This window comes from Vombatus ursinus, unplaced genomic scaffold, assembly GCF_900497805.2.
Source record: "Vombatus ursinus unplaced genomic scaffold, bare-nosed wombat genome assembly UNPS02001419.1, whole genome shotgun sequence".
NCBI classification, from domain to species: domain Eukaryota; kingdom Metazoa; phylum Chordata; class Mammalia; order Diprotodontia; family Vombatidae; genus Vombatus; species Vombatus ursinus.
This window is the reverse complement of record NW_020941197.1, coordinates 14,095,583-14,122,150: the sequence shown is the minus strand read 5'-3', so window position 1 is coordinate 14,122,150 and position 26,568 is coordinate 14,095,583. Positions and strand designations below refer to the sequence as shown.

At 37.3% G+C, this 26,568-nt stretch overlaps 1 protein-coding gene across 2 annotated transcripts in view; it reads right to left on the bottom strand.

Moving 5' to 3' along the window:
* Positions 1-26,568, bottom strand: part of ALCAM (activated leukocyte cell adhesion molecule) — a 253,315-nt gene that overhangs the window by 27,170 nt on the left and 199,577 nt on the right. For both annotated transcript variants that reach the window (XM_027868663.1, XM_027868664.1), the window contains exons 3-7: positions 20,960-21,179; positions 8,774-8,838; positions 8,078-8,162; positions 7,493-7,675; positions 555-682 (exon numbers count right to left, since the gene is read on the bottom strand). In XM_027868663.1, coding sequence (XP_027724464.1) covers positions 555-682; positions 7,493-7,675; positions 8,078-8,162; positions 8,774-8,838; positions 20,960-21,179 — 681 coding nt within the window. The remainder of the gene's footprint in view (positions 1-554; positions 683-7,492; positions 7,676-8,077; positions 8,163-8,773; positions 8,839-20,959; positions 21,180-26,568) is intronic.

Genomic DNA, 26,568 nt, shown 5'->3' with positions numbered 1-26,568 from the left:
GCTAGGATCAGAATGCAGGGTAAGCTCTTCCTCTGTTATCATTCTTATTTTCCATTCAGTCTTGTTGATGAGATGAATATGGCAACTTATTTGAGAAATCAAGCTCACCAATTGGTTCTTAATAGCTATTGTATCTTCTACACCACTAGATTTGTAACTTTAGAAGAGTTTTAAAAGTAGCTTCCTGGGACAGTTAGGTGGTGCAGTGGACAGAGCACTGGCCTTGGAGTCAGGAGGACCTGAGTTCAAATCCAGCCTCAGACACTTGACACTGCCTGTGTGACCCTAGGCAAGTCACTTAACCCCAATTGCCTTATTCCCCTCCCCCAAAGTAGCTTCCTGTGTAATTTGATTTTACTGGTAAGGGAAAAAAGGCAGAAAAAAGTCTACCCTGTTTCGTAGCTTCCTCATGGAGTAGGGAAAACCTTCCATGGGAACTCTGTATGAGTAATATCACGCTCCCTCTTTCATGTAATAAAATGTGAACATCAGACAACTGTCAAACAGGGGACAATGATAGTTCTAAAGCTAAGTGGCAGGACTGTGGCACTTACTGGGAGGTAAAACAAAAACTCTTCTGGAGGGGGGTTACCATTTCCTAAGCATTTTAGAGTGATGTTGTCTCCTTCCTTAATGGCATTTTTGGGTGGCAAGACTTGAATTGTCACCTTCTCTGTGGGATCTGCAAAAAAATGGACACAAGTTAACAGTTTTTGTCAAATACCAAAGTGCTCCATGCCTATAATGCAAATGACTAAATTATACACAATTTTCTCAAGAAGCAAGTAATGGTAATTGCTTAAATGTATCTTTTTATAGAAGGATTTAAGTTAATAGGTACTTTCCATACTGAGTACTAATCCTAGTTAGAACTACAAAGGAACCCTGTTATATAAAAATCAATTTCTTCTTAGCAAAATGTCTTTAACTGTAGTAGGAATGACCATAATTACTTCATGTGTAAAAGACCAGTAGGAACAATCTCACTGTATGATTTCATTACAAGAGAATTTAGCTGTATTCTGTGAAACTTACTATTTGGAAAGACTGAACTGGAGCCCTCAAAATAGTTAGTTCTATTAGGCAACACTGCACTCACATTACATAATAGTACCCTACATTAAATACAAAGGAACATGAGCTAAATAGCACAGACAAAGCTTTTCGGTATGCTGAAGAGCATACTTGCTTTCGACAAGATGAATCCCATGATCTGAAGGAGACCCTTAACACAATCAGCAGAACTGTAGATGTAATATAATTCTGTTCTGTTCAATGAAGCCAAGATACAACTTTCATTCCACTTTGGTAATGTTTCCAAAGAAAACAGGGCTGAAGGGTATTCTTTACTATTAGTTGCTGTTCACAAGCAGAATTCTAGGGAAATTAAGTCCATACATAATGAACCACATCTAACAAACACAAAATAGGAGAAAAAATCCCAGTCTTAGAAGTATATGAATTTCCAAAATGAGTAACTTCCTAATAATAGTCTACTTTTAAACTTTAAGATGTTTCAAAATCACTACTTGGCTAAAAGAATAGCCAATTTAGAAATGGCCTAATGTAGAGGCTCATTTGATGCAACACTTTTTCACCTTGAGAACTTTACAAATGTTGCATCATTAGTTACGTGCATGAAATTTCACCAATGATATACTTCGGCATACTTATAAAGACAAAAGTGATCTGCCCAAGAAGAGTTCATATGAGTAATGCTACAAGTGGGACTTGAGAGGTGAAGCTAACAGGTTAGTTGCCTAGATGCTACAAAGATATTTTTTTCCATATCATGTCAAACATACAGACAAAGTTAACAGACGGAGGAAAGTAATAGATCTTTTGTCTCCAATTTTTCTGCATATGCCAGCACCAAGTTTGCGTATTTTTGCAAAGTTTTGCAATTCTTCTGATTAGTCTGCATCTTACCTAGAATATTCTGGTGTGATTACACTTCTCTTCAGAGTATATGTGCACACTGGAGATTTTATATACATTATACACACACACACACACACACATACACACACATATATATGGCTTAAGGTTTGCAAAGTACTATATATAGCTACATATCTATATCTATATCTATATATATGTCTTACTTTGCAAATCTTAAACCACTACACAACCAAGATTAGAAGGAAAGAAGAAAATTGGGAAAGAATTTTGCAACCAGTCTCTCTGATAAGGGCCTCATTTCTAAAATATATAGAGAATTAAGTCAAATTTATAAGAATACAAGTCATTCCCCAATTGATAAATGATCAAAGGATATGAACAGGCAGTTCTCAGATGAAGAAATTAAAGACATCTATAGTCATATGAAGAAATGCTCTAAATCACTATTGATTAGAGAAATGCAAATTAAAACAACTCTGAGGTACCACATCACACCTATAAGATTGACCAACATGACAAAACAGGAAAATGATAAATGCTGGAGAAGATGTGGGAAAATTGGAACACTAATGCATTGTTGGTGGAGTTGTGAAATGATCCAACCATTTTGGAGAGCAATTTGGAACTATGCCCAAAGGGCTATCAAAATGTGCATACCCTTTGACCGCAATAGCACTTCTAGGACTATATCCAGAGAGATCAAACAAATGGGAAAAGGACCCACATGTACAACAAATATTTAGAGCAGGTCTTTTTGTGTTGGCAAAGAATTGGAAATTGAGAGGATGCCCATCAATTGGGGAATAGCTGAACAAGTTGTGGTATATGAATGTAATGGAATACAATTGTGCTATAAGAAATGATGAATAGGCAGACTTCAGAAAAACCTGGAAAGACTTGTATGGTCTGATGCTGAGTGAAGTGAGCAGAATCAGGAGAACATTGTACACAGTAACAGCCATGTTGTTCGATGACTAATAGACTTAGCCCTTCTCAGCAATACAAGGATCTAAGACATTTCCAAAGGCCTCATGATGGAAAGTGCTATCCACATCCAAAGAAAGAACTATAAAGTTTGAATGCAGATCAAAGCATACTATTTGCTATTTATTTTCCTTCTGTTGTGTTTTGTTTCCTCTTTCTGGTGGTTCCTCCTATTGGTTCTAATTCTTACTTATAACATCACCAATGTGAAAATATGTTTAATAGGAATGTATATGTATAGCCCATATCAGATTGTGTGCCATCTTGGGGCAGGAGGTAGGGAGGGAGGGGGAGAAAAAATTTAAACTCACAAGCTTATGGAAGTGATTGTTGATAGTTCAAAATAAATTAATTAAAAAATCTTAAACCACTATGTAAATCTTCTTTATCATCATCATCATCACTTGAATCAATTGAAAGGAAAGAAAGAAGAAAAATGAAAGAAGGAAGGAAGGAGTGAAGGGAGGAAAGAGCCTCTGCCCTTAAGGAGCTTACATTCTAAGGGTGGAAGCCTTCAGCCAAAAGAAAACTGAAAAAATAGAGTAGAGTGCTGGGGATGAAGTAGAGGGGAGGCAAGGTTTTGAAGTCTAGAGGATGTCAAGAATAGGGCTAGGAAGGGAATGAAGCTAGTCTTTTCCCTGATTCACCAATGATAGCCTCCAGGCTAAAGATTGTGAAGTGCATAAAATTTGTTTTTGACACTATTTTCTTCCCTTCCATACCCATTCAACTACACTTTCTCCATCCACTGACTCCTGTTGCACCGTTGTTGCCTTAGACATGCCACCCTCTATATCCTGTCACTCCAATAGGAGCCCACCCTCCCAAGTACACTTGGCATTTCAAATAATTTCCAGTCCTTGATTGGCCCTTACCTCTCATGTTCTCTTGTTCACAGCCCTGCTCTTCAGTAGGAAACTGATAAACCAACCTGGGATAATGGGGGCAATACATTACTCCACTCCAAGGCAACAAATTGGCAGTTTAACAGGAGCTTTCTGGAGAGAACTCAACGTGACTAAAATGAAACTAATCGGCTTTCTCAAAATGACAGCCCCTTCTTGATTCTTCTGATCCCGTCATTGCCAACATTGTTCTCCTATTCATTAGGTCACTAAAGCTCCCCGAGATTCAGCTTCCTCATCGGTTAACATAAGGACAATAATGCTGGTAGTAACATATCCTAGAGATGCTGTGAGAATTAAACGACGAAGTGTGTATAAAAAGCTTTGAAAACCTTCAGACACTGTAGAGTAGCAGTGCAGGAGATTGGATTGACAGAAAGCTTTGGACTCAGAAAGGTATGAGGGTCAAGCTCCGCAGTTGATACCTACTAGCTATAGGACCTTGGGCAAATCACTTAACCCCTCAGTGTCCAATAATAATCTCAAAAGCTACAGAGAAGGTCAATCTGCATTGGTAAAGTAAGTTCTTCACTAAAAAAAAATCCTTATACTGATAAAATCACAGATCTAGTAAAAAAAAATAAAGTGTTAAATACTTCTGAGAGTATCAGAATTATCATTATATTTGACTCATGAAATCACAGAATCTCAAAGAAGGAGAGGGTGTCAGGAATCATCTAGTCTAACCTATACCCATTCAGACATTTCTACAACTTTCTTGACAACTAATTCATTACCCAGGCTCTAGAAGGACCAGCAGTTAAGAGTATCTGGAAGGATTCTGTCAACTGATGTTCCTGGTCCTTTCTAGTGTTAAAGGTCACTAGTAACGGAATACTCATCATCTAATGAGAGAGATAATTCCATTTTGGATAGCTTTTACTGTGTAGGAATTCTATTGATCTTATATTGATCCGTCTCTCTGCCACTTCCATCCATCCACTCTGGGATCAAGCAAAACAATTGTAATCTCTTCATATAAGAATGCTTTAAATGAGGGGCAGCTAGGTGGCGCAGTGGATAGGGCACCGGCCCTGAAGTCAGGAAGATCTGAGTTCAAATCCGGCCTCAGACCAAACACTTAACACTTAATAGCTGTGTGACCCTGGGCAAGTCACTTAACCCCAATTGCCTAAAAATTAAAAAAAAAAAGTTAAAAAGTTAAATGCTCTGATAGCAAGCATGAGTGCCCAAGTCTTCTCCAGGCTTTAGTTCCTTCAATGAATAGTTGTATGATATTTTTTTTTTGTTGTATTGTTGTATGATATATATTTGTTGTATGACATAGTGACTGCACTATGCTGCTAGCTCTCTTCTGGACCTTCTTTCCAGCTTTTCAATACTTAAATGCAGTACCTAGACCTGAAATTTTCAGCTTACCTCCCCCACCCAGTCAGGAATCAAGTCCTGTAAATTTTTTTTTTCCATAATGACATTAGGATTACAGATTTAGAGCTGGAAGGGACCTTAGACATGATCTAACCTAACCTCATTCTACAGGTAAGAAAACAGAGGCCCGGGAAAAGGTTCAACGGTTTCCTCAAGGTCACACAAGTAGAAAGCAGCATTGTTGGGATTTAAACCCCCACTCCCACTATTATAATCCTAGTCCAGGTCTCATAAGATTGATCCTATATTGTTGTTTGTCTGTCCTCCAATCCATTCCATATACCACTACCAGATTAATTTTCCTATAATGCTTCTTTCTGAATGTTTCATTCCCCATTAAATGGATAACTATGACATATAGAGTCAAGTCCAAACTTTGTAGTATCTAGTACAACCTCCATCTCCTTGATATATCTTAATATTATCCTATGTGAACCATGTTTCTGCCAAACTGATTTACTCAAGGCACTTAGGCATTGGCCTTTAGGTTGCTGTTTATCTTTTTCACTCCTATGGCCTATATGGCTATGCTATATGCTCTCTGAAGGTAAGGACTCTGTCTTATTCTTCTTTTTTGTCTACAGTGATTACTCATTGCCTTTCTCAAAAACATTCAAAGTATTGAATTAGCCATGATGATGCCTCATAACTTCCAAACAGTTTCATGCTTTCCCCATTCTCTTCCCAGCATTCCCTACTACATTTAATTCACTGCCTTTCATATCTACAGCCCTCTTTTTTCCCTTTTCAATTTATATAAACAACTTTGACAACTTCTACCACTTTGCACTCTCAGTGGTATCAGCAAAGCTAGTTACCACGTAAACAGCTTGGGAGAAGTTGTTCTTGTTTTCTACCATTAATTAGGCAACTAAAATAAATTTACTTCAGAAGAACAATACTACTTTCTAAATAAAAGGCAACGATTTGAATTTGTTGGCCCAACAGTTTTCTATTTGGCTAGTTTAAAGGCTATGGGACCGTTTGTTTTTTTCTCTTGAAAAGCATTATACTTTCAAATTTTCCTGGTGTAAACTCAAACCACTTTCTATTTTATAACACAGAAAAAAAATATAGGTGATTTGGAATTTTCCCTTGACCCCACTGGCATTTCACCATTCATGAAAGATAGGTACTAGACTGATAGTCCCTCTTGAAACATACCACACTGTTATTGGAATTTCAAGTAAATTTTCACTTCAGAGAACTTGCCGTACTTCTTAGTTGAAGAAAAATCACTAAAGTATCTTTTGCCCTGAAATTCTCTCTACTTCTAATATTGAATTGTATAGTAAGCAAGTAGAAAGCACACAGAGTTGATAGTTAGAAATTCCAGCTAGCTACACAATCAGGGGCAAGTCCTGTCTGAGTGCTTATCCCTTTGCAAAACGAAGATACAGAACTTGACTCCACTCAAAGATTCATGGAATCACAGTTGGGACTTTAGAGGTCATCTAGTCCAATGTATGCCTTTAACCAACATTACCTAACAATACACCTTACAAGCTGCCATTCAACCTTTACCTGGAAGACCTCCAGTGAAAGGAAACCCATTACCCCTCAAGGCAGCTCATTCTACTTGTGGATAGCTCCTACTGTTAGGACGGGTTTCTTTGCATGAAATCTAAGTTTACACCATCAGACTTCCCTAAATTGTTTCTAGTTCTAGCCTCCTTGGCCAAACAGTTAAAGAAATATTAATTAAATACTTGTAGAATGCACTTGTAGATTCTAGGGGTAAGACTAGATGATATCTAGGAACCTTTCTAGTTAGATTATTCTATAATTCTAACTGTTAGCTCAAGTGAAATTAGTAAAAACAGAATGTAGAGCATTCTAAACGTGTTAGCAATTTTTATTTCATTTTAAGATAGCTTAGGATCATGAATTCTAACAGTAAATATCAGAGCTAGGTTTTGAGTCTATGTCTTCTGATTCAAAATCTTTAGTTGTTTGCTTTAGAAAATAGGAAAACATGTTTGTTAATTGATATAGATAAAGTTATTTGCTGGATATACGAAAAAAAATAAGGGAAGTTAGGTGGTACAATGGATAGAGTGCCAGGCCCAGAGTCGGGAGACTCATCTTCCTGAGTTGAAATCTGGCCTCAGACACTGACTAGCTGTGTGACCCTGGGCAAGTCATTTAACCCTGTTTGCCTCAGTTTCCTCAACTGTAAAATGAACTGGAGAAGGAAATGTCAAAGTGCTCCAGTATCTTTGCCAAGAAAACTCCAAATAGGGTCATGAAGAGTCAGACACAACTGAAATGACTGAACAACCACAAAATGAAAAAAAAAATGAGTAACTTACAGTAAATATCAAAGAATGCTTGATCGGAATGAATTGTTTTTTGGCCAGATGGACCATAATATGTCACAGAACATGTGAACGGTATCTTTATATCATTTTTTGTTGTCTTGTACACTAGAGAGGAAGTTACAGTGGAGAGTTGAGTTGCGGGATCCACTTGTCTTTGCAAAGTTGTGATCACACCTAAAAGAAAGAAGGAATACTACTCATAGGATCTTTTACCTGGATTCAAAGTACTTAAACTCACAAAACATTTGAAAGGTGTCTTAGTCCTACTGTAGGTACTGTACAGGCAGGGAGACTGACATGTAGCAAGGCAGATACCTTTTTAGTGTTACAGAGTAAAACAATGGTGTAAGCAGAAATAGAATCCTACAGTCCTGTCTCCCACACACTTTAATTAACTATGAGAACATGTCACAGACAGAAGTAATTTTCCTTACTTCTCTTTTGCAGCAGCACTAAATCAGCATTTGGGGAAAAAAATTAATGGATACTTAAAGCGACTAGGCCCATTGTTGTAGATCAAAATTTAGCAAAATATTTAGAATCAAGATTGCATATCCAGTACAAACTCAGACTCACCTTCTGATGGGTCCAAAGTCCTTCCATTCCTGTACCATGTAATGTTGACATCTGGATAACTGTCTTTCGAAACACAATCACCCAACTGCAAAACAGAAGGTGATGTTAACACCTAAGTCTAACTGCTTTATTTAAGCACAATTTAGTGGCCCAATGCGACTATTATAAAAATGGAAATGGAGGTGACCTGTCCATCCTCATGTTATTTACTAATGTCCTTTCATCCAAGCACAATTATTCTACCTGCCCAGTGAACAGTAAAGCTGCTTGGTGACTCTTCTACATTTGTGTTAAAAATTATTTTAGAACAAACATGATATTCACCATACAGTATGACATGGCATTATTCAATAAAACCTAAGACTTTTTTCTTTTGACAAAGAAATGTTTAGTTATACTAGTGAGAAGAAAAGGAGTAGAATGTAATCAGACAGTTTCGAGCCAAAATGATCCACCCATACACAATATTTGGAAATGGTTATTTTGGCTCTCATTGATGTATTTTCTAGCAGCAGACTAGAGGCATTTTACAGGAGAGATGAATTACCCTTGTCTCCTCTCCTGCACAAAGTCTTAAACTACTGGTCCCCTGCCTGCTCCAAATGAACCAAATTTGGATCCTTATGTAGGTATTATCAGTCCCTTCAGACTAGATGAAATTAAGGCAGTTAGTTAAGCAAGAAATGTGTGCTTTACCTTTTTCAGCTGTTCCGTTTCCAAGAATTGTGCTTTATTTACAATTTCAGGTTTCAATGGTTGCTCTGAAATTAAAGGGAAAAAAATAAAATCTGTGTGGAAAAGACAGGACCTCTATTTTGCCTTATATCAAATAATGTATTTCCCCAAAGCTAGAAAACAAGTGACCGATTAAAGAACAGAATCATCACAAAGATTGCAATTTGGTAAATTGGTCTAGCTACATATGAGAAAAAATCCACCACACACCAAACCTTTGCATTATTTATTTTAAATGTTATTTTAAATACCTGGAACTCTTTTGAATATGATCTCTCTATTTAGAAAGCATTATTTTTCTTACAGCTTCCTAGGCATTTTACCAACCCCGCTGATGATTCTAACAGTGAAGACTGCAGTCAAAGGACTAAATGGCACCCTAGTGGTTTGAAAGAGCCAGTGTACCTCCAAATGGCCACCTGTCCCTCTTCCTATCATGAGCATCAGGCTCATTATAACATGATGAATTAGCGCTATCACTGTAATAGTACAAATGACAAAACTGAAGTGTGAAGTTATTGGGAACGTCTCCTGCACCACATCCAGAACTGGCAAAGCACTGAATTAAAACACTCACACCTGGTCTATCTTTGAGCTATTACGATGCAACGAAAGGGCCACAGGACAAAGAAGCAAGAGTTCAAAGCTCAGAGTTCAAAACTCTGCTCTGCCACCAAATATCACATCCCTTAACTTCTCTAAGTCTTAGTTCTCATCAGTATATAGTGAGGGCGTTGGGATAAATAGATAGGGTATTTATTAAGTGCTTACTATGTGCCAGGCACTGTGCTAAATGCTAGGGGTACAAATACAAGTAAGATGAGTCTTGCCTTCAAGAAGCCTGAAGGGTGCAGAGTCTGTGCCCTGGTCTTCTGGCCAGACATCTACTTTGGCCTCAATACAGAGTAAGCACAAACCGAGGCTTCTTGGTGGTCCCTTTGTCTCCCCACCCCAACCCCATTAATTAGGGGGAAGGGCTATGTCAAAGAAGAGGCCAGTGCATCGGTAGATTTTCACTTGGTAGTTTTTTAAAGTGAAAGACAATTTCCATTCTCTTCTTCCTCTCTTCTGTACATGATGCTTGGGACTCCATCTGCTCTCCCTTGGACTTTCTTCAAGGGAGGAGGAGATTTCCCATTCCTTATCCCCATCCCCAAAGCCATGACAGCTATTCCCACATGGCAGGGAGAGTATGTATTGTCTAGACAAGGCTGATAAAGGAACTCAAATTTGTGTTTCTTTCCCAGGGCAATGGTGATTGAACCAAGATACTGGTGGCAATCTCTCGAGCTCTAGAGGTTAGAAGTCTCCTGGATCCTCTTGCTGGTTACCCAGGAGGACGCCTGGACTATTGAAATAGCCTGCTGGTTAGTCTTCCTGCTGCACTCTAGTTCCCACTCTAGTCCATCCTCCATTCAGTTGTTAAAGTGATCTTTCTAATGTATAGGTCTGAGCACGTCACCCCACCTAGTCAATTCTGTGCATTGGCTCCCTATCATTTCCAAGATCAAATACAAATTCTTCTGTTTGGTGTGCAAAGCCCTTCATAACCTGCCCCTCTCACCTCCCTACCCTTTCTAGCATTTCCATTGGCTGGAATGTTCTTCCTCCTGGTTTCCATCAAGTCCCAGCTAAAATCTCACCTACTACAGGAAGATTTTTCGGATCCTCCTTTATTCAAGTGCTTTTTATCTGTTGATTATTTACAATTTCTCCCGTATCTATCTTGTTTGTACATCTCTGTTTACATGTCTCCCCAATTAGACTATGAGCTCCTTGAAAGCAAGGTTTGCCTTTTACTTTTCTTTGGATCCCCAGTGCTTAGCACAGTACCTGGCACATAGCAGTCACTTAATACATGTTTATTGATTGTCCGACAGACTGAAAAATAAAACCAAAAACTTCTGAGAGAAGATGATCACCACCATAAAGTGAATCCAAGACGTGTGTTAGTTTTCCAGAAGTTGTGGTTTTTAATGGAGTGGCTTGAACAGAGTGCAGGACCAAAGTGCAGGTTGTGAGTTCCTAATCCCCACCCCCACTACAATATCTTTTGACTTTACATAGCTTTCATCTCCAAATACATTGCTCTAGTACCTTCCAATGAACTATTTCTTGTAAGAAATAACAAAAAAAAAAGAAAAAGAAAAACATATCGACCACGTTTAACAGTGTATGCAATGATCCATACCCATGGTTCCCCACATTTGCAAAGAAGGGAAGGAGAGGAATTTTCTTATCTCTTTGGTGAGGTCAGTATTGGTCATCATGATTACATATCTGCTATTCGTTTCCATGAATATTAGTATGAAATTATTCTGTATTTATTTTAACACGAGTCACGAAGTTATATTCTCTAAGGCCTTCTTGTCTGCTATGTGAAATCCCTTTAATCCTGTTCATCCAACAGAATTAAAGTGACTTTAGGATACCCACTGACACTTCACCAAACTGGAACTTGCCTATTTTGGCCAAGAAGTAAGAAGGAAGCAAAAACAGTTCCTGCGCACTCATAACACAGTAGTTACAAGGTTCATACTCCAAGACTCCTGTAGTGCACTAATAGCAAAATCCCTAAGGGCTCTCTCTCACTAGGAAACTATGCATTTAATTATAGAGTTCCTAAGACCATCATGGATAAAAGCAGCAAAAATGCAAGGTGGGAAGTGTTATTTTAGGCAGGCTTTCTGTCACAGGAGGAATTAGAGGAGAGGAGGCACAAACATATGAAAAACACCCCATTCCAGGACCACTTAGGGTACGAGAAATGTCTTATACCCATCTCATTAGCTCCCAAGGTCATTTCTGTAATATAGAATCATAATTGTAGAATCTTAGAACTGGAGGAGACTTCAGAATAAAGAGTCAGTCAACAAGCATTTAGTAAGGATTTACATTTTCCAGCACTGTGCTAAGTGCTGGGAATAACCTCCCTGCCACCCCCCCCAAAAAGGTAAAAATGTAGTCCCTGTCTTCAAGGATCTCCCATTCTAATGGGGGGGGGGGTGAAGAGAGAACATGCAAATAATGAAATACAAACACATTAATCTCAGAGGGAAGGTGCTTGTAGTACAGATGATGATGAACCAGGAAGAGGTTCCAGCAGAAGGAGAGATTCGAGATGAATCTTGAGCAAACTACAAAAACTAGGAGGTAAAATTGAGGAGGGAGAGCATTCTAGGCACAAGGGACAGCTGGCACTGATGCACAGGGATGGGAGAGGGAGAGCTGGACCGTAGAGAGTACAACAGAGAATAAGAAGCTTGGAAAGTTCAGAAGGGGCCTGGTTATGAAGAGCTTGATAGCTTAAAAGAAGAATTTCTACCTGAGGCAATAGGGAGTCATTGGGAAATCCCCATTATAGCATGCCTCCAGAGTGGTCATGGGGTCTTTTTTTTTAAGATTTTAGATGAATCAGCCTGTTTCGTTTCTATACAGCTCTAAAGGTTTGACAGTAAATCTAATTCTCTGCAACTTCCCTGCACTGGGCATTGTTCCTAATTCTGCCCTCTGAGACCCCCCAAGAACAAAGCTAGTCCCTCTTCTCCATGACAATATTTCCAATACTTGAAGCAAGCTATCATGTCCCATCAGGGCATTCCCTTTTAGGACTAGAGAGTCCAATTTCCTTCTGTATAGCTATATGGAGATATAGCACGATCTTGCGAACCTTCATTATCTTAACTGCTCGTTCCTAAAATATGACACTTGGAAATGAACGTAATACTCCAGATGTAGTGTGACAAGGATAGGATCATTACCTATTTGGGGACACCTTGCCTCTCTAAACACAGCCTATAATCAATCACCTGAATTTATTGGATAACATATCCTGCTACAGACTCATTTTGAGCAAGAGGTCCACTAGAACCCTCAGGTCTTTTTGAAATGAATTGCTATCTAGTCATATCTCCTTGCTTAGATAGCATGGTTTAATAATTGATGTTCATAATGATGACAGAGTTATCAGGAAAAGGTTACATTGTGCTCACTGGACTCTTTTCTTAAAAGGTATGAAAGTGCATAATACATTTTGAGAAAGATTTTTGTCTCAGATGGCTAATATGAACAATGATGTGGTGCTTAAAGGGATAAGCTTAACTATCTAGAAAAGGTGCATATTCAAAAGACTCATTCCCTCAGGTTTCTGGATAGCCAAACTTACTAGATGTAAGTCTATTAAGTGGAAAAAGAAATATAATAGGAGTCAGGAGAACTAAGATTAAATTGTGGCTCTTTATACTCATATAATTTTGAGCAAGACATTCTCTACTCTTGTTCTGTTTCTTTATCTGTAAAATGAGAGGGTCAGAATAGGTTATCTTTAAGGTCCATTTGAACTCGTAATTTGATTTTCTATGAGGACTCTCAGGTAAAGCAATTCCTTCTACCAAAATAAGTTGGCATCTTCTCTGCCACTTAGAGTCTTGGAGAGTTGCATAGGATATTGACAGGTTGAGTTATTTAAGCAGCATCACACAAAGTTAGTATAGCAACACTTGAACTCAGGTCTTTGTGGCCTTGAGGTTAGCTTCTATCCAGTATGCCATATTGCCTCTGAAAATGCAAATAAACATAGGGAAAAAGGAGCTAACTTTTTTGGTCCCACTTTTGGCATTTAGTGTAACTGAATGTATGGATAACTATGAAAAATTAAAAGATAATATATAATTCAAAAAGATAATGGGTAGGCTCTTTGAAGGGTACTGTTTTCCTTGGCACCAAATTCAATGATAAATTTAGTGCAGAAACACATGGGTACATATTTACTTTCTTTTACACAAAATGTACATTCACTCTGTTCTCAAAACAGTGATTTATGGTGTTATTGTGCATATGATCAGATATAACCAGTCAGTATGCTATAATGTATGGATAAGTTTAGTATATTTTGATATGTAGGCGATAGTTTTAAAAATATCCTTCCTGTCTGAATGAAATTAAATTTCAGGCAAATTTAATAGTAGTCCCATCTCTTTCCCATCCCCAAAATGAGCAGTTTGGGATGTCATATTTGTGCTTAGGGGCCTCTATTTATTTGTAAGGGAGATTCACATTATTAAGGAAATGATATTTGTTTCTTTGAGCTACATATCCCCTTTTAATTTTGTTTCAAAATCTCTGCATTGCTTAAAATTATTTTTCTGTAATTTTCTTTCATATCTATGGCTATTAGCTGAAGGGCTATAAAGAAAGACATATGCCATATTAGCAGAATTGCATATCAATTCAGAAGTGTTTAAGAAACAATATGTAAATTATATTTTAATGTTTTAAGAATTCACATGTATGTACAATTTATAGGGAAAATGGTGCCATAAAGTTATTTATATTATTAAAGTCATTTAACTAAATGATACTAATTATAGTCAAATTTTGCCTCTGGATACTTATAAACAAGTGTGTCTAAAGCCATTCTGGAACTAACTCCATATCAATAGGTAGAATCTAGTTTTAGATCATTTTTTTTTGTCTCCTTGCTGACATTTTTTTCCTTTATTGGAGGGGCTTAGAGCCTCATTACCACACACTGCAAAGGTTTATAATTAAAGTACAGAAAAACTTTCTGAATTTTCAGAATATTCATTTTTAACCTATTACACTTTAAAAGAAAGGAGGGAAAAGAAACAGAAAGAAAGAGCTGGCAGTCTTGCTTTACTCCTGAGCAAAGATTTAATATCCATAGGCTACACTGAGGGTTTATTATGCTATGACTCAAATGATTTTTGCCAAATACACTGTAGAACATTTGTGGGCGTCCTATTCCATGTACTCATAAATAATTAAAGCTAAGATACACTTGATGTTCACCACCTATTAATATATTTTGAAAGGTCAGTGGATAGAACTCTGGACCTGGAGTCACTAAGACTTGAGCTCAAATGCAGACTCAGACATTTACTAGCTATGTGTGATACTGGGCAAGTTATCACTTAACCTCTGCAAATCTCAGGTTCCTCATCTGTAAAAAAGGGGGACAACAATGACACCTCCCTTCTGGGCTGCTGTGAGGGTTAAAATAAGATAATCTTTGTAAGGCAGTTTGCAAACCTTAAAGCACTGCATCAATGCTAGTGGTTATTATTATCATCAGAATAATCTCTTTTCCCTGCCTTTTTACTATCTACAAAGTTCAGACCAGTTTAGGCCATAAGCCTAAAGACAGAGCCATAAGACTGAAGTTGAGAAGGGGGAGTGCTTGGAGAGAAATTGATCCACTTACCCACTTAAAGAGAGATGAACTTGTCAAGGAATGATTAGGTCATTTATGTTGTTGTTGTTGTTGTTGTTGTTATCGTTCAGCCACACCTGACTCTTTGTGACCCTATTTGGGGTTTTCTCAACAAAGATACAGGAGTGGTTTGCCATTTTCCTAAGACAAACAGGGCTAAGTGGCTTGCCCAGGGTCACACAACAGGTTAGTGTCTGAGGCAGGATTTGAACTCATGAAGATGAGTCTTCCTGACTCCAGGCCCATCACTCTATCCACTTTGCCACCTAGATGTCCTAGGTAATTTATATGTCATCCTATTTGATGGAGAACTGAACATTCCGTTAGAAACTATCTCAAACCTCTCACTTTTTAGATTCAGAATCTGAGCTACTGAGGCTGAATATCTTTCCTAGAATTAGAGTAATAAAATCTAATAGCTAACAATTATATGGAACTTCAAATTTTGGAACATGTTTTACACATATTCTCTCCTTTGATAAATAAATAAATAGCAGATTTGGGATTTAAACACAACTCTTCTAATTCCAAATTGAGTCCTCAAATCAAATTGCCTCCCTATTTAGGGATGAGAAATTGGTTATTGATTATAACATATGATCTCTCCTTTCTCCTTGACTGTCCCATGGTGCCAAAACTTTCATTATATGATAAAATCCTTAGCATTAGTTTTTTTCTTTTTTTCAACATCAATGAACTACTTTAGAAAATTTTTTAGTACAGAAGAAATCGACTGTTGGCTATTTGTTCTTTTCGTCTTGCTGATCAGTCCCACCACAATACTTGATAGGGAGGTTAACAAGAAACATTCAAGGCCAAGGTACAAGGTTGTTATATGTCAATATGGGGTCACTTTCATCCTTTACCCTTTACAAACAGCCTCCCAACACAGAAAGCTATCTGGTCCCAATTTCTGAGGGTACGGCCTCCCATTTACTCAACACTTTGCCATACATAGAGGTAGTTGTGACAGAGGCAATCTTTTCAGACTTAAGGCCCACCTGAACCATGTCACAAGGAACATTGATTAAAAGAGTTTTGAGTATGGAGGGGCTCTGGTTTCCCTTGTTAGATCTAGTGCACCATCTCACCTTTTCAGGAACCACCTGTGAAGGGCTGTGGAAGTTGGAACCCTATATCTTTCACCCTTATTCTCATTTTGAGATTTATCATGGCCAAATAATGGTGAAGCTTTAAATGTTTCAAAATATCCATGATTTCATCAATGTTGGCATTTTCTTCACCAATAGAGACCAATACCTCTTCATACCTTAGTACTAAGACACTACATACCTTAGTAGAGGTTTGCCTAAAAACTATTTGCCTAAGAACTCATACAAGGCAAACACTCACATGGAGGTCAGAAGAAGCAATATAAGACCTCCCAAGGCCTCTGTAAAGAACTTTGGAATTAATTGTATGACATGGTTGACGCTGGCACAGGACCACTCAGTATGCATGCTCATATCAAAGAAGGCACTGTGCTCTATGACCAAAGCAGAATTGCAGTAGCTCAAAAGAAATGTGAGATGTGCAAATTCAGAGACATCTCCACTCCAAATGTTGGACTATTTGTGCCCAATCTGTGGTAGAGTCTTCCAAGCTCATATTGGTCTGATCAGCCACAGTTGGACACACTGTACCTTGACCTCAACATAGTGATGTCATTTTGGTCCTCTTTGAGAACACAGGGCAATAACCAACCAACTTGCCAAGTTTTAAAAAAACTCCATGTGTTGGTTGTCAGACAATAGACTGAGGACCATTCTTGAATTTTTTCCAGCTCATTGTAGGACCTGCCAGATTTGCACTGTGTTGGCATAATGAAGCAGCACAGTAGGATTTTGTTGGAAGGAGGATGAAACACTTAATGCAAAATTATCTTTGTCTCACTCACATTTACCAATGTTGATTTGAAAAAATTATATTCTTCAACACCAGTAATCTGGAATTATGGTTGGTCCTCATATTGATCAGAGTTCTTAAGTCTTTCTAAATTGCTTGTTTTGACAATGGCGTTGCTATTTCCTGTCTCTTTACTTCATTCTGCATCAGTTCATATATTTTGGGACATAGCCAATGTGGGAATTTGTTTTGCTTGACCATTCATGTACATATGTTTAACAAGAATTTTGTTTTTGCTTTTAATGGGAAGCAGAGGGTTGAAAGGAGAAGAAATACGTGTTTGATAATTGAAAAAGAATATTTAAAAAGTCATGTTCCAAGGTAGTTCAACCCAGTAAGTTCATAATGTAAGTACATGTCAGGGGAAAGGGTGAAGAGGAGAAGGGGCAGACATACAGGCTACTGTAAAATTTGCATTTCAGCATCTTTCAAAACTTAATAATAATAATAACTAGCTTTAACATAGCAACTACTACGTACCAGGCACTATGCTAAGCACATTACAAATATCTCATTTGTTCTTCACAGCAACCCTGCAAACTAGGCGCTATTATTGTCCCTTTCTTACAGGTGAAAAAATGAGGCAAACATAATTTAAGTGATTTGCCTGAGATCATACTGCTAGGAATGTCTGGGTCTGGATTTGAACTCAAGTCTTCCTAAATCTGGCCCCCTACTGTGTCACCTAGCCACATCTGAATGTTATCCTCTTACAAAACTCCCAAGGATGAGAAATAATCACAGCTATTGGTGACAGCACAGGTACATCATCATGATGAGATATGAATTTGTTGCAAAGGAAGGGCAGAGTGAAGACCATGATAAATTGTAGTCTCATTTGCTTCACAAATCACAAAGATTAAAAGACCAAACAGTGATGGGCCCCCAACTTAACTAGGGGATCTAAAACATAACAATGCTATCCATACTTTGAGTGGACAACCATAATCTAATTATGAAAGGATATTAAGATCAGCTTGAAAAAAAGAAATTAGATGATGATAGAAGGGCTCTGGACTGCCTGTGGAATGCAGCCAACATTACCTTATGAAGGACCACTCTTCATATCCGTAGGTATACAAAGCGAATTCTTTTTTTTTTTTCTCATCAAGGGTCATAGAATCTCACTGTTGGAAGAGACCCTGAAACAATTCAGTACAACTCCTTCCGCATTTTACAAATGAGGTATTTTAGACCTCTGGGAGGTTAGCTGACTTGCCCACAATCACAAATAAGGGAGATAAAATAGATGACTAGAATTCAAGTCTCCTAGGTTCCTTTCATTAGACCAAGCTGCCTCTTCCACAGAGGCAACATTTGAATTCTATGCTCTTTGTATAATCTCAGGGCAGAATATTTGCATGTGTCTCCCACTCCAAATTCAAAAGCAAACTGTCTTCTTTTTGTCTTTTCTACTGGATGATTTCATTTACCCCAAGTCTATGCTCAATACAACCACTCTTTGATGTTGATTAGTTTCAGTTACTAAAATTCTGTGGGTATGGGTTAAAAAAAAAAGATGCATTTTTTTGAATCTGTGCCTATTTATTGGTATGATTTTCCACTTTGCAAGTTACATTCAAAAACAAAACCTGAACCCCTCATTATAGAGTTATTAGCCTTGGCCACTAGTTGGAACACACAAGTTTTCTTCAAGCCCATGTGTATGATAAGCTTTAATAGGTTGCTCTGTGATTGGTTCTCATTAGCCATATTCAACTGTGTGCTACCCCATGTGTGTTGCTAGGTGACTTAACAGAGGGAAACAGAGGGCTGATTGATGGAGCTGGTTACTCTTAGATAACTACAATATAGACACAGCGTAACATAAAAGCATCCTTGTCACAGCTGCTGTTAGCTTTACCAATATGACCCAAAGTAAATACATTTTTTTTAAAAAAAGTCAAGATTGTATATGCTTTTTCAAACATAGTCTTTATCATGAGTTGTTCACTTCATTCTGTCAGACTTGGATGGAGGGTCTCACGGTTTCTTGTATAAAAAACACCATTTCTAAGAGTGTGTCACTTTGTCTATTTAAATTCTCCCTGGCCCAAAGCCTGGAATGCAGATTCTGTTTCTGAGAGTTACTTTGTTTTCAACAACCTTCAGGGGAGGTGGGGGAAGTTTGTTTTCACAATCATAGAAATCCTCTGTGCTCTAAAGCAGCTTGCAGATTTTACTGAAACAGACCAACTGAAATTTCCCTGGGTAGCTCTATATCACCCTCCTATCCCTTTACCCAGACTAAAAAAAAAACCAACCCCCAAAAACCCAAACAAAAACCCCACAGCTAAATGGCATCTCAATCAATCCTTACAAATCCAAAAATACAGGTTAGTTCATCATTTCTCTTCTTACTATCTTGACATGCTTTCACCATATTAAAAATAAAGCAAAGACATAAAACAAAATACTAACTACTTAGTTTATATTCTATACATGAAAATGTCACGATACTGCATTTCTGTGAGTTTAACTTTGTCTCTACCATTGCTCACCCTCTGCATCTGCTTATATTGATAATATTAGGACCAATAATCATAATAGTTTTTATTGCTTCATTCCAAGTGGTTGCTTTTAAGTGTGGGGAGAGGGGACACACACAAGTGTCTTCAGCATAGTAATTCTTAAGTCACTGGTCCTGACTATGAGCAAGGCATCCATTGGCAAATGGATGTGTAGCTAATATCATTTGGGACACAAAATGGGGGAGACTATGACGGATGAAGACTTATTTATTTGATTCATAAAACTGTTTGACAGGACTCTTGGCCTGAAAGCTGAAAGGTAATCAATAGAAATATGGACTTTATTTTTAGAGGCTCTTTCTAGAGTAAAAAAGTTTCCCTGGATTATTTAAGCATTCTTTGAATCCCACCCTAAGGAAGATACTTTGAAGTTGATACAAGTACCTAGGGAAATTCCTGCGTAATTGCACATACTATTACTATACATATTTTAGGTTAGAGTGCTATGTGTTTTGCTTCTTATAATAATTTCTAGGTGTGGCTTTGGTATCAGAATGCAAGAAAACAAAGTTCTTAAGTGAAGGTTTGATTACTTAATTTTTAAAGGCCTCTGTTCGCCGTACAGTAATGTTGGAAGTCCTTGTTCTCTAATTTCTGAAACTCTTTGATGTAATTGAGGTGGGGTGTTTTTACTTGCATTTGAGGAGCTGCATTGCTTTAATTAGGACCTCTCCAGTAACTTCCTTGTCAGGGCCATTCGCATCATAACACCAGCCACATATTATCATTAGGCAAACTAATTTTGTGATTGTGACTACTGTAATTTTCTGACTTTTTGTTCTTTTCAAGTTTCTTTCCCCTGCCTACCTCTTATTTTAATTACCTGCTCCCTCCCACACAATCATCAGGTTCAAAGCTATTCCTCTTCCATGCCTAGAGAAGCAATTTTCTAATTTCTAAACATCTAAAACTGATGAATTCCCCCCTGAACAGGGTAAGAATCACTATATATGTATATATGTGTATGTATATGTATATGTATATGTTATATATATATAGTGTATGTATGTATAGTATATATAGCATATATATAGTATACATATACATGTGTATGTACATATATATGTGAACTGAAGTGAAACACATGGACAAACTTTAAGTTTTCAATGTAAAAAAAAATTGAAACCACGCCCCCCCCAAAAAACAACAACATGTGCCGGGCCTTTATTTGTAAGGTCTATCAAATTCCAAGTACAGTGGTCAAGTTAATTATTAAGTAAAATCTCTTATCACATGGAAAATTTACAAGGCAGAACAACAGACAACATTTCCTGGCTTCCCACTATAACTCTACTGTTTGACTCTCAGGCTGCCTGTATTCAATGCTAACCATATACATGAGCAGAATGAAGATTTCTAGGTCTGTCACACAGAGGTTGGTTAGAGAGACAAGGCAGACAACTCAGTCATTGTCCTAAGCAAAATTTTTCTGGTCATTGCTATTGATCCTATTCAACAGTTACACCAGAGACTACTTACTGAACACCTTGACCACTGTGGGGGCCTCGAACACATTGTCCTCTGTAACTAGCATGCACACAAATCTCTTTTCATCACTGATCCTCGCATGACTGATGGATAAGGTGTAGTTTTCCGAGAGGCTTAATCTGTCTTTGTATTCAGGTACTTCATCATATTGCACATTTTTTCTTGTAGAGGATCGGAAGGCAATAAATACTGGGCTGCCGTCAGGCTTTTCCTAGAAATTAAAATAAAAATAAGTTTTTTACTTCAGGTTTAAACACAGGCTTATTCAGATATTTCAGAATTAAATCCTGCACAATATAACTTCCTTGGGCGTTTCTTTCTACTAATATTTGCAGTTTGTGTCCAAGAAGAAAAATTTCAGAGGCAAGCCTTTACATAAATTTTGGTTACAGAAAGTTAATATTCATAAGAAAAGCAATTGCAGGTTATTCTCCAGGATTTGGTTTTGCTCATGGGGAAGTGAAAAGACAAATGCTTTAAAAAACTTCAGCTTCCCCTGAATGTGCTGGACAAGAATCAGTGCTCTATTCAGATGGTGACAAGGAATGTCCTTCACTGCAAGGAAACAATGAAAGAAAATAAAACAATATGAACATTTGCACAAAATGAAATTCAAAGGCCCACAGCAGCAAGCATATATTTTGCCTGCAAACTACAAGTTAAAAAGTCCACGCAAATAATATTTGACCCTGACTCTTTTTATCACCATGCTTTAACAGTCTATTGTTCACCCCATGCACCAGATACATATTAAAGATGGATTCTGTTGATGAATATTATTTGTCTTTGTAAGCCAATCATATTAATTAAAAACAAATATTAATGACTAGAAGCCATATATTCATTATCCTAGCCATTACTGCATGCTAAAAGCAACAGTCTAACACTACTTTGGGTAAAACTTGATCAAGAGTTTTCCAAAATGCAAAGTTTTTCTTTTTCTGTTTTTAGGGAGATACTTTCCCCCTCTTATTTACTTATCGTTAAAGGTTACTCTGTATATAGAAGTCTCTCTTCCTATCCCTCCCTGGGTATTAATGGAAGAATCTAATGAGACTTCAAAAAGTGCTTTGAAAAGCATGAAGTGCTATGTGGTGACATTGATGATAAAAATAACTGATTATTACTAAATGAATCCTGAAAAATAGTGGTCTGGGTTTGTCGAGTGGTTTAAATATTTGGATAATATTGGCAAATATCCTTAATTGCCACTCTTTATAGGTTCAATATTTGACTCTGAACCACTGGAAAAGAAGTATGAAAAAAAATCAGCAGGCCCAAATATTTCACTGACTATTGTGTCATTCACTCATTTAATCAATGAATGTTTATTAGGCCTATGATATGTAAGGCACACTGCTAGGCACTGTGGGGATTACCTCCAAAGATGTATAAGCCAAGGTTCATTACCTTACAGAGCTATCACTTGGAAGATTATTCTCTAATGACAGAAAGTCTACTGGCTCTTCCAATGGGTGTTGCTGTTCAGAAGGGGATTCCCAAAGATCATTCATTCAAAAAATTTAACAAATATTTATTGAGTACCTAGCCATAGGCAAAGCACTGTGCTAGGTGCTATTGAGGCATGGAGCGATTCAAGTATGGGCAAGACTCAGTCTCTAATCTCAAAGAATTTATGAGAATCTAATTGGCTCTTTCCTTTAATTTCCCTTTTTTATAATGGTGAAATATATTTATTAGCTATGATAAAAGGCAGCATATTTGAATCACCACATAAATTCACAAAATGTGTTCAGGCATCAAAGGTCTAAACCTTTATGGTATGGTATGGTAATATTTGTTCACTTGTTATTTCTATTCGAGTAGGTGCTTAATAAATGTTTATTGAATTGAATTAAAACAACAACAACAACAACAAGAAGCCCAAGACCTCTAAATCCTGGACCCCAGAATCCAGGTAGCAAAGATTACTGTAGTAGAGATAGTACTGCCTATTGCATTTAGTAGCAATGTTCTAATTAAGTGATGTTTCTTCATTTAGATGTTAAGGTTAACTAGACCCTTCTTGTGGATATCTAATTGGTCCTTTAGGTGATAATGAGTCACACAATAATTGGTGTTTTTCTGAGTGAAAGAATGATGTGTTAGACCTGAGCTTGAGCAATATGAGTCTGTTAAGTGTGTCAGATAGAAAGACTTTACAGAATCATGGAATTTAAGTTAGAAGGTACCTCAGTAGCCATAAGGTACAACCCATACCCAAAAGGAATCTCCACTATGACATACATGAGAAGTGGTCATCAAATATTTGCTTGAAGGTTTCGAAGGAAGAGAACCCAACACCTCTTGAGGCAGTTCATTCCATTCCACTTTGGAAAGCTCTAAATGTTCAAAGGTGTTTTTTTTCCCCTGACATAGAATTTTGCATCTTTACTTCTTTTCTCCTGGTTCTGGCTTCTGGGGTCAAGAAGGGCAAATCTAATCCTTTTCCCACATATTAGGCAGCTATTGTAATAGCCCAGGTCAGAGGTGATGAAGATCTGATCTAGAGAGGTGGCTATGTGAGTGCAGAGAGGAGAACTGATGCAAGTAGAATCCACAAGACTTAGCAACTGAGTGGATATATGGGATGAGGGAGAATGAGTGTTTAACAGTGTTTTGTATGTATACTGTTGGTGTTTAAAAGTGAGGGAAGAGAGAAGGAAGAGAGCAGTGGAAAGAGGGAAGAAGTTAGACAATGGGGGAGAAGTAAAGATAATAAGGTCTCTGACCACATGGAACTCACAATCTAAAGGCTGTATAAAATATAACATACAATAACAGTACAATATTAGAAAATGATGAAACATAAGAAGTACAATAGAAAGAGATGGGAGAGAGGTAAGGGATTCCAGGCATAGGAATTGATATGAATAAAGGCACAGAAATAGGAAAACTCTGCACATGCATGAATGATGGCACTGGGCATCTTTGATAGATATAAGTGTTTGATTATATAAAAAATTCAAATGTGACAGCTGACTTCACCACAGCAAACATGGAGAGGAATAGTATGAGGTAAAGCTGAAAAGGTCAGGGAGTCTTCAGGCTGCAGAAGGCCTTGAGTTAGTCTAAGAAGTTAGGACTTTATTTAGAGGGTGATAGGGAACTACTAAAGTATTTTAAGCAGAAGAAGAATATGATACTTGGGCTGGATGTAATAATGATAATGGCTGACAGTGATGAGGAGGCCATCCTGCTCAGCTCTCACTGTATTTCTGTTCTTCCCTCTCTCCCAAAGTAGACTAATTGTTGGACTATGAAGAATGGAACAAAAATGATGAACAGAGTACAGAAATTCAAGATAAGTAAAGTATGGGAAGATAGTGTCTATCTAGTTACCTTCAGTGTTTTCAAGTCACCAGGATGAGAGAAAAAGTATCCTAGGTTATTGAAAGAAACAGCAAAGGTAATTGCTGGACTGATGTCAATCTCTGAAAGATAATGGAGGAAAAAGTGTTGCTGGACTGGTGAAGAGCAAATATTCCAATTTTTAAAAAAAGAATGAAATTTAAACATTCTAAGTCAGTAAGCTTGATTTCCATTTTAGGCAAAATTCTAGAACACGTTATTAAGGGGATAGTTGGTGAGAATTTAGAAAGGGAAGTAGAGATCCCTGAAATCTATCATGGCTTAATTGAGAACAGACCATACTGAATTAACCACATTACCTTTTTTTGATAGATAAATGTATTAGGCAAATGCTAGTAACATAATATAGTTTGGTTTTTAGCAAAATTTGTTATGCTACTCTTAGAAATGAGATGGAAATGTACTAGTATAGTCAGAAGGATTCAGAACTGGCTGAATACCAGGTCCAAAGAGCATTTTGGCAGAGGTTTCAAGCGCAGTACCCTGGGGATATGTCCTTGGTCCTAGTCAATATTTTAAATCAATGGGGCAGCTGGTGGTGGTGCAGGAGATAGAGTGCTCACTCTGGAGTCAGTAAGACCAGAGTTCAAATACCGTCTAAAACGCTTACTAGCTGTGTGACCCTGAACAAGTAGCTTAACTTTTGTTTGCTGCAGTTTCCCCATCTGTAAAATGGAGCTATTAATAGCACCTACCTTCCAGGGTTGTTGTGAGGATTAAATGAGATAATAATTATAAAGTGCTTGGCATTATGCATGGCACATAATCAGAGCTATAGAAATGTTTACCTACGATAGCATTTCTTATTATTGCTATTATTATAGGAGGCACGCATATCAAATTTGTAAATGTAACATGAAGCTGATAGGAATAGCTAACACAATGGATGCCAGAGTTAGGATTTTTAAAATGCCAATTAAAATAATGTGCATAATCCAATAAGATTAAATTTTATAGGGATAAATGTCAAGTTTTATAGTTGAATTTTTAAAAAAATTTACTTCACAAGTACAGAAAGAATGAGGTATGGGTACTTAATAGCTTATATATATATATATATATATATATATATATATATATTTTAAAGTCTGAGGGTTTTAGCGGACTATAAGTTTGATGTAAGTCAACTGCGTGACTTTGTAGCCAAATAAATAAATAAAAGCTAATGTTACACTGCTGTATTAATAGAGGAAGAGTGTCCAGAAAGAGAATTGATATTTCTGCTGTACTCTATCCTGATCATACCACATCTGCGGAACTTTGTTCCCTTTCAGATGCCACATTACACGAAGGCCATAAACAAGCTGAAGTCCATTCAGAATGGGGTAAATGGGATGATGAGAGGGCTGCAGACCATACCACAAATGGTCATTTGAAGATAATGAGCAGGTTTAGCCTGGGTAAATGATTTAGGGGGGATATCAAATGTCTGAAGGACTCTAACATGGAAGAGAGATTAGATTTGTCCTACTCAGCATCTGAGGGCAGAAAGAATTAAGAGCAGTGGCTTAAGTTGCAAAGAATTAGATTTAGGCTTGATGCAGAGAAAAAAGAGAAAAAAAATACTTCCTAACAATTAGTCTAAAAGTGGAATAAGATCTTTTGAGATAGTGAATCTCCTCTTGTGGAAGATTGCAAATAAAAGACTAGTGAGGTCTCTTCTAAATCTGAGATTATCTGAGTTTGTAATCAGATCTTTGTTCTTTTTTTAAAGAGTAAAATGGTAACTAAATCCATAATAAAATTTTTGCCAGATTGGCTGGAATATTTCTCCTCTAAGCATCTTCACCTCCATATGGAATCTCTCTCTCTCTCTCTCTCTCTCTCTCTCTCTCTCTCTGTCTCTGTCTCTGTCTCTCTCTCTTCCCCCCCAACTCAATTTTTATTTATGTAAATAGGCAAGAAATGAGTGTTTTCAGTATTTCATAATGTAATTAATTATTCTTTATGGAAGGCATTATAAATATGAGATGTGAGAATATTTTCTACTGTTAAAGAGAAATTTTACTTAAATTACTTTATAGGCAGTGGGTGCATATGGAAAGAAAAATGGATTTGGAGTCAGAAGACTTTAGTTGGAATCCTGGATCTGCTACTTACTAGCTATGTGACCTTGGGCAGATTGCTTAACCTTTGTGGTCTTCTGTACCTAGTCAGAGAGCAAATTAGGCTTTCTCTAAGATCTTTCCAGATCTAAGTAAGGGATCCAGTGAACTGCTATTGTGTAC